The sequence below is a fragment of the Cyphomyrmex costatus genome, unplaced genomic scaffold (genome assembly GCF_001594065.2).
Source record: "Cyphomyrmex costatus isolate MS0001 unplaced genomic scaffold, Ccosl1.0 scaffold264, whole genome shotgun sequence".
NCBI classification, from domain to species: domain Eukaryota; kingdom Metazoa; phylum Arthropoda; class Insecta; order Hymenoptera; family Formicidae; genus Cyphomyrmex; species Cyphomyrmex costatus.
Window position 1 is genome coordinate 4,188 of NW_017276736.1, and position 9,143 is coordinate 13,330.

The following is a 9,143-nucleotide window of genomic DNA, read 5'->3' on the forward strand; positions in this document are numbered from 1 at the left end:
TGTTTTAGGTGAGAGATCAGAATAACAGTATTTTATATTTCAAAAATGAATCACAAAAGATCAGTATTAATTTCAAAAGAATTCTTATGTACTCCAAAATCTTGAATCAAATATAGTATTCTAGGTGAGAGATCAAAATAACAGTTCTTTATATCTCAAAAATGATTCAGAAAAGATCAGTATCAATTTCAAAAGAAATCTTATTAAATTGTCTTACCATATTGTCTATTTTAACGTAATACATTTTATTATTGGAAGATAATGAAATGGTAAAAAACCTTGGCATACATAATGAGGTATTCAAGTCAGACGTAAAGTTGGGAACTGTTGGTGTATGTTACTTTAAACTGGCTCCTTCAATAATATATACATTTTATGAATGTTCACTTTGAACTGGCACCTTCAATCATATATCAGTTACTTTCCATGTTAATATATTTTATTATTAGATAATTACTTAAAGTTTTGAAGAATTCAATACTAAATCCAAGTAATTTTATGCTTTGAGTAACTGTATCAAATAAGTTTTATCTTTATTATTATAAAAGAATTAATTCTTTGTGCTGTATTTTATCTTCAGATTTATTAAAGGGAAAGTCCTGAAAAGAAAAGGGAAGAATCGTTTAAATCCATACCTCTTTTCTTTTCAGATTTTTCCTATCAACAAAGTACAAATAATCAATTCTTTTATAATTATATAAGGAATAGAGAATACAAATTAAGATATCTACCAAACAAATAAATAACAGATCTGGAGACACGGTAGTCTCGGTAAATAAGTAATCTAACCAAATGCTGTAAAAAGAAAATAATTTGTATTCTTACAGCGGAGTTACAGCAGAGAATTTGTGTAATAAAGCAGAAAATATCTAACCTCACTTACGTGTTCGTATATTCTATGCCATCAATGTGATAGATTTCCTAACCTCAATCCTTTGTTATTGCCGAGACTCTTTATCTGACTTTAACGATCGTACAGATCGCAGCGGTCGATATTTATTCTAACCTCACTTACGTGTTCGTCTATGCCATCGATGTGATTTATAGATACCCGTCTCGCGACCACATTTATCTCTTGCGCCAAAAATTCCAGAATGTATTTCCTCACTTCGTAGCTGGCAACAATGACGATGACGACGACAACGATGTTTTTTACATACAAACAAACACCTAGACACCTATTTTCTCGACGACGAACACCTAGACACTCACTTCCTCGAAGGCGAACACGTAGACACCTACTTCCTCGACGGCGAACACCTAGACACTTATTTCGTCGACGGCGAACACCTAGACACCCACTTCCTCGACGGCGAACACCTAGACACTCACTTCCTCGAAGGCAAACACCTAGACACTCACTTCCTCGAAGGCAAACACCTAGCCACTCACTTCCTCGAAATCAAAGACGTAGACACTTATACTTCCTCGACGACGAACATATCTCTATATTTCGATATTTCAATTTTAATATTTTTATATATATAACAACAATTTTATATATATATATATATACATATATACTATTAATAAATAACAATAGATAGAGTGAGATGTTAGATAGAGTGAGATAACACATAAAGTCGAAGGCCCTCTATTATCGAAAAAACGAGATGGACATTTTCTCTGGTTGACGACGTTGACAATGACGACGTATCTTAAAAATAAAACGTGAAAATTCACAGATCCGGACTTTGCGTCGTGATATCTCCGCTCATCGTAGGGCACGTAGAGAAAAAATGAAAGTATTTTTATCATATAATTTAAGTATTTCCTGTCGATTGAGCGTATGTAGAACTTGATCGGTTCAGCCGTTACTGAGATCTGATCATCTCGACCCCGAAAAATTCTCCGTTTCGCGTAAAGGAGGCACACGGTAGTGTCGCGCGCTTGGCTTAGCGCCGAGACACTACCGTGTCTCCAGATTTATATTATCACAAGAAACAGTATTTATTTGTATTATTTGATTCCTAGCAATATCTTTATTTTTGTTGAAGAAACGATTCTTTTCTAACATAGTTTCTAAAAACTGTGGCAAAAATTCACTATCATCTTTATCATATAACTACCGTGTTTAATATGTTTCATATATTGCGAAACTGTGATTAATTTGAGATCATTTTTGAACTGGACTGCATTTGGTATTACATGCTTAGAACGAACAACAGAAAACAAATTTTCTAAGCAATCTTGCATAAATCGCGATGTGAGAACAAATTCAAAACCTTCATTATCAAGTATTTCGATAATTCTACAGCAGACATTATAGATATAATTATTCCTGTTTGGAATGGTTTCCAAGATCTTGAATCATCTACTTCTATTTCCTGCATCACTCGAACAACTTCTTCTAAAAAATTTAATGTTTCTTCGAACTTTTCAATATTACGTTTGCCTAAAGCTAATTTTAGTGCTCTTGCACTCATTATTTGAAACCATTTAGAGATGAAACTTATGAACCAAGAAGTAGTTATTATACTTGAATCACGTACGTTCGATCTGTGCATGAAATTGTAAAGCAGAACTCACAGCATGATTTAATACATTAGTAGTGTTGCTAACTTTCAAATTTTGAAAATGATTGCGTGGATCTAATAATTTTGTTTTCAATTTTGGAGCTAATGACAAACCAAATCCTAATTCTTCCTGAGCCAAACATAATTCTGATAAATGAGAATGTCAAGAAAAGAAACATCATTGCAACAAGGCAAATCGGTATTTTCCCAATCGGGTAATACAAGTAATACTGCCAATATTGTGACGGCAGCTAATCCGACTTCACCTCCGTCATTGACATTTCAAGGCACCAATGTTAGACGATCATCGCGACTTTTCAGCCATAATTCCGTAAAGGTACAATTTTTTGTTTAATTTCTTTTACTTCTGAACTGGGCATTACAAAATTTTTACACAAAAATTATTAGACATCTATCTTAATCAAATGTGGTTTTTTAAATTTATTTATCTTTTAATTACAGTTTTTATTATACATTTTATCGATTACTGTCAATTTGATATGACATATATTTCAGGAAAACAATAAGTCACCTAACAGGAATAAATTTGCAACTCCAAAGTCTCCATCTCGGAAGACGAAAGCGAGACTAGCCAAGGCAAATTTAAATAAAATTGTAGTATCCTTAAGATTCTTTTTTATTTCAATTGTAAGTTTCCCTCCTTCTTAGTAAGTCTATGTAGAGGGCGCTATGCCACGCACGCGGACGCCTGAGGCGCTTCGCTTTGCAATTGTAACGGACGCTTTCAGCCAGAATACACGTTTTGCTTTTTCATTGTACTTTCGGATTTTTATTGAGCCCTCACGATATTACAAATTGGCGACAAGGCATAACTGGCAATTGTGCTTTACATTATTCACAAAATGGCCAACATATTTAAGTTTCGAGGGCACGTTTATTCTCGAGCAAGAAAGTACAGTTTTGAGGTTACTCAACGGCTTTTTCACGCGTAAACCATGGCGCAACAACCGATAGTCTTTTTCGGAAACGTAGGTCGATTGGAAATTTATGAAGATGGTGATGACTGGAAATTGTATCGACAACGTCTGGTACAATATTTTGTAGCCAATGATGTACAAGGCAACAGGCGAGTAGCTGTTTTATTTACATCAATTTCTAAATCAGTCTATTGCACACTAAATGATTTATGCGACCCAGAACTACCAGATTCGAAAACGTTTGACGAATTATGCAATTTGCTAGAAACCCAATTTTCACCGAGAACCTCAGTGTGGCGAAAACGCATAGAATTTTACAAAATGCAACAAATGCAAGATGAATCTATTACTAAATATTATGCACGTCTTAAAAGCTTAGCCGCTTTATGCAATTTTGGCAACGATTTAAATAACGTTTTGCGTGACCGCTTTGTTAGTGGATTATTGTCTGGAAAAATTTTAGACAGATTGTGTGAAGAGACGGAAACAAAGACAATTCAAGAATTATTGGAATTAGCATTAAAAAAGGAAACTGCTTTAAGTGAGATGTCTACATCCATCCACAAATTAAATGCCAAACAAAAATTCCAAAATAAGCACAAAAAGGACACGTCTACAAAAACTAAACCTAAAGGAGACACGGCGTCATCCGCAGATCAACTTAAATGTTATGCATGTGGTAATACTAATCATAATTTTTCTAGTTGCAGGTATAAAAAGTATAGATGTAAAACATGTAACGGAATGGGACATATAGCTAAAGCATGCAAAAAGGCAGACACTTCCACAAATTATTTATCGGATCAAACAGAAAAGTCAGAAATTTCTGAGAAGGAAACAATAGAAATGTTCAGTCTAAACATCGAGAAGACAGTGATTGAACCAATTAAAGTAACTATAAAAATCAACGGTAAACCCATCTAATGGAGGTGGATTCCGGAGCTGGCATGTCTGTATTACCTTATAATATTTATCGTAATGTATTTAAAGAAATTCCTTTGCAAGCGTCAAATATAAGTTAAGGTTGTATGATGGTAATATTATCACTCCTGTAGGCGAAATTTTTGTAACAGCAAATTACGGTAAATGCTTTGTACCCGCGAGATTATTAATTGTAAAAAGCGAAGGTAGACCATTGTTAGGTCGTGATTTGATATCAGCATTTAAAATGTTTAAAAATTTTCAAGTCAAGTTATTAGCTATTAATTTTAAGAGCGACAAAAATATAGAAAATAAGTTGAGTTTGCAATCATTATTAGCAGAGTTTGCAGATATTTTTAAGCCTAGTATTGGCACGTACAAGCATGAAAAAATTCAATTAAGTCTTAGAGACAATGTATCACCTATTTTTTGTAAACCGAGACCAATCCCTTTTGCATTTCGCGATTTAGTTGATGCAGAACTTACAAAGTTAGAGAAACAGGGAGTCATTACTAAAGTAGAAAGCTCGCGTTGGGGCACACCATTAGTACCAGTATTGAGAGCCAATAAAACACTGCGTTTATGTGCTAATTATAGCCTAACAATCAATCCACATCTGGAAGACGTTAATTATCCACTGCCCAAGATTGAAGAAATTTTTACTGCTGTTCAAGGTGGACAAAAATTTACTAAATTAGACTTCAAGAATGCATTTAATCAATTATTGCTAGAACAAAGTACACGTGAATTATTAGCTTGGAGCACGCATAAGGGTATATTCCTTGTAAACCGTTTACCCTTTGGCACGAAACCTGCGAGTGCCATATTTCAAATGAAGGCAGAAAATATTAAGGGACCTCAAAGGAGTAGCTGTATACATCGATGACATTTTCATTACTGGAAAAACTGAGGAGAAACATTTATCCAATTTAAGAGCAGTTTTAACCCGACTCAGAGAAGCTGGATTTAGATTAAACATGGAAAAATGTGAGTTTTTTAAGAGACAATTTACAGTTTCTTGGTCATATTATCGATGCTAAAGGATTACATATGGATCCAAATAAAGTTCAAGTTATTGAAGAGGCACCCACACCAAATGATATTACACAAGTTTGCGCTTTTGTCAGTATGGTGAATTACTATGGACGATTTATTCCAAATTTACCAGAAATTTTACAACCCCTTTATCAATTACTGCAGAAAAACGTAACTTTTCATTGGGACCGCAACTGTGAAGAAAGTTTCAAGAAGGCCAAATGCATCTTAAAATCGGTTGTCGTATTAGCTCATCATGATCCAACTATTCCAATAAAGTTAGCGACAGATGCTTCGCAACATGGAATTGGTGCTGTGTTGCTGCACGTTTATCCAGATGGAGCCGAGAGGCCTATAGCATTTGCTTCAAGAGTTCTATCCAAAGCAGGAAAAGAATATTCTGTGATTCATAAGGAGGCATTAGCTATCTATTGGGGCGTAAAGAAGTTTAGTCAATACCTCGTAGGACAACATTTTATTTTAGCTTCAGATCACAAACCACTGCTTGCCTTATTTGGTGAAAAGAAAGGCATTCCAGTAATGGCCACAGGTCGACTTCAGCGATGGGCCATATTCTTGTCTGATTTCAATTACAAAATGCAATATGTGAAAGGTAGTGAAAATGGTGATGCTGATGATTGTCACGCTTATCTATATCTACCACAGAATTAGAAGAAGATTCAGATACTGAATATTTGCACTTTATGGAAGACGGATTTCCTATGGACTATTTACAAATTCGTGAGGCAACCCGAAATGATCCTCTTTTAAGTCGTGTTGTGACTTATGTCAACGAGGCGTGGCCATAACAGATTGAAGAAAGTTTCAAACCCTTCTATACTCGCAGAAACGAACTTAACGTAGATCAAGGTATTTTAATGTGAGGGTATAGAGTGGTACTTCCTAACAAGGTTAGATCAACTATATTAAAGCAACTTCATGAAAGCCATTTTGGCATCACAAAACTTAAACAATTAGCAAGATCTTACGTCTGGTATCCAAATATAGATCAAGATTTGGAGAATTTAGTCAAAAACTGTGAAATATGCATGTCGTTCAGAGTCGAGCCTGAGAAAGCTTTACTCATAAAATGGCATCAAACGGAAAAACAATTCGAAAGAATTCATCTTGATTTCGCTGGACCATTTAAGGGTCACATGTTTCTCATATGTATTGACGCTCATTCCAAGTGGCCGGAGGTCTTCATAATGAACACAGATGCTACGTCTACAATTGAAGCACTTAGAGAAGTATTTGCTCGCTTTGGACTTCCTTCTCAAATTGTTACTGACAACGGTGCACAATTTACGTCTAAAGAATTTGCAGTATTTTGTATGAAAAACAAGATCAAACACAGCACATCACCAGCATTTCATCCGTCAACGAACAGTGCAGCTGAGAATTTTGTGAAAACTTTAAAAACGGCTTTAGCCAAATTGATGAAGGACCCCAAGAACAAATCGGCGTCCATTAAAACTCTTCTCAATAGATTCCTGTTGGCTTACAGAACTACATCTCATTGTGTAACCGGAGAAACCCCAGCAAAGCTGATGTTTAGCCGCAATGTTAGAACATTAATAGATTTAATAAAGCCAGCGTTTAAGAAGAGGCAAATAGAAAGTCAACAAGAGCAGTACAAGGGAACTCGCGATACATTTTTTAATGAAGGAGATTCTGTTATGGCTCGTGATTATCGAACGCTAAATAAGAAAACATGGGCCCCTGCTGTAATCGCGGAAGTATTAGGCTCACGTACATATCCAGTAAAACTTAGAACTGGTGAGGTCTGAAAAAGACACCTCGATCAGTTGATTGTTGCTGCTCATAATGATAATTGCATTCCCAACCCGCGTAATTTAGATTTAAGTACAGATAATCGAATTCCTATAGTAATAAGTTATGAAGATAAAGAAAAATTGCAATCTGCCCCTTCTGTTATTCAAAATAATGTTAAGAAGCCTTTGCAGGATGGCACCAATAAACCATCCAGCGCTTGTAGTAACAGCAATAAGGCAGTTATAGCTCCTCGTAACAGCAAAAGTACCAGCCGATTGCCAATATCCGTAATAGGAAATACCAGAAGCAGTAGAATACGCAAGAAACCTGAGCGTTATATCCCTTAGTTAATAAGAATTCCTTGTTCAAATTTTATTTCATGTTTTTGTAAACTTGGGAGGAGGGTATTGTAGTATCCTTAAGATTCTTTTTTATCAATTGTAAGTTTCCCTCCTTCTTAGTAAGTCTATGTAGAGAGCGCTATGCCACGCACGCGGACGCCTGAGGCGCTTCGTTTTGCAATTGTAACGGAAGCTTTCAGCCAGAATACACGTTTTGCTTTTTCATCGTACTTTCGGATTTTTATTGAGCCCTCACGATATTACAAAAATCATCTTTAATGAGCTAAACGAGAGGAATAGGAACGAAAAGGAGAAAAGCGAAACGATCACATCTGAGAAAGCTGTGGCTAATGCAAGCCAAAATAATAATATTCACTCTGATATAACATTACAAGAGCAATCAGCAGGTATGTTAATTATTTTATTAATTTATTTGATATTTTTTGACTATAATATAATTAAAAATGTTTTGTCTGCAATTTTTCAGAGGGATTGATGTCTTTGTTACGAGAATTAGGAATGGCGTATCAGCACTTTCAGAAATACGGATTTATGAATGTTAAAATTAGAGCTGTGCGCCGCCATGCCACGCCGCTGCCGCCGGTGGAACTAGATACGCCGCCGCCGCCGAACATTTAGTAGTCATGCCGCGGCGTGCGAATCTCACTCTGATTGGCTCGAAAAGGTAGAGTGACAATAACAGGAAGATCAAAGCTGTAGGCTGCAGCACTGTCTCTCTAACCTTATCTAAGCGCCATGTGCCTCAAACCAATCAGAGTGCGATTCGGATCACGTGATAAGTTGGCGACTCTCTGATTACAAGCTCTCTACCTCTACTTGATATTATCAAGTTGATAACGATGGCAACTGCCGCGGCGCATATGCATACTTGTCTTCGGTTTTTTTTTATTCATTTCGGCTTGTTTCGACTATATCCCAAATCACAAGGGTGAAGTGTCAAATTGGTAATTATACATATAAGGTATAGGTTCGGGGCGTAGCCGCCCTGAACCTATGTCTTATGCGTGGTCTACAATGGGCAGTAGCAGTAGTGGATTAAGGAGTAGGCGTAGAAATCAACAAATCATAGTCGAATGTGAGGAGGACAATTAACTATCATTGGTCGATTTCTACGCCTACTCCTTAATCCACTACTGCTACTGTCCATTGTAGACCACGCATGACTGTCCACACACTCCTCTGTCTACATGGGTTTCGACTAAAAGGACGCATAGTCGAAACCCATGTGCGACAGTACAATTATAGAAATATTAATTTTTAAATTTCGTGATCAGAGAGCATGAAGAAGGCGTACTTATAGTACTGAATGTAGTCGGTATGATAGATTTCCTAATCTGAATAGTCGTCAACTTTAACGCTTAAGGGGATCCTTAACGGATTTTACACACAGACGATTACGTATCATTGACACATCACTACATCAATATTTGACTTACATACGCCACACATATACGTAGATTTTTGTATCGTAATTATATTTTAATTAGACATCTAAATCTAATTTTAAGAACTCCACGCTGTTTCTTCATGCAAACTACGTGCCTGTGGACTACTATTTCTTAAGTACAGATTGCGCAGCTTTTATATAAAACAAA

At 36.0% G+C, this 9,143-nt stretch overlaps 2 protein-coding genes across 2 annotated transcripts; both read left to right on the forward strand.

Moving 5' to 3' along the window:
- The first annotated feature begins 3,472 nt into the window (after window positions 1-3,472).
- LOC108774568 (uncharacterized protein K02A2.6-like) lies at window positions 3,473-5,261 on the forward strand. The gene is made up of 2 exons (XM_018540707.1): window positions 3,473-4,364; window positions 4,510-5,261. The coding sequence occupies exons 1-2, from the start codon at window positions 3,473-3,475 to the stop codon at window positions 5,259-5,261; spliced, it is 1,644 nt and encodes a 547-aa protein (XP_018396209.1).
- Window positions 5,262-6,459: 1,198 nt separating this feature from the next.
- Window positions 6,460-8,166, forward strand: LOC108774569 (uncharacterized protein K02A2.6-like). The gene is made up of 4 exons (XM_018540708.1): window positions 6,460-7,189; window positions 7,301-7,473; window positions 7,811-7,934; window positions 8,015-8,166. The coding sequence occupies exons 1-4, from the start codon at window positions 6,460-6,462 to the stop codon at window positions 8,164-8,166; spliced, it is 1,179 nt and encodes a 392-aa protein (XP_018396210.1).
- The last annotated feature ends 977 nt before the right edge of the window (window positions 8,167-9,143 follow it).

Coding starts and splice junctions, on each gene's coding strand:
- LOC108774568 (XM_018540707.1), top strand. CDS start 3,473: ATGGCGCAACAACCGATAGTCTTTTTCGGAAACGTAGGTCGATTGGAA. Junction 4,365..4,509: donor AGTAACTATAAAAATCAACG/GTAAACCCATCT, acceptor TCACTCCTGTAG/GCGAAATTTTTGTAACAGCA.
- LOC108774569 (XM_018540708.1), top strand. CDS start 6,460: ATGTCGTTCAGAGTCGAGCCTGAGAAAGCTTTACTCATAAAATGGCAT. Junction 7,190..7,300: donor TCCAGTAAAACTTAGAACTG/GTGAGGTCTGAA, acceptor GAATTCCTATAG/TAATAAGTTATGAAGATAAA. Junction 7,474..7,810: donor CCAGCCGATTGCCAATATCC/GTAATAGGAAAT, acceptor ATCTTTAATGAG/CTAAACGAGAGGAATAGGAA.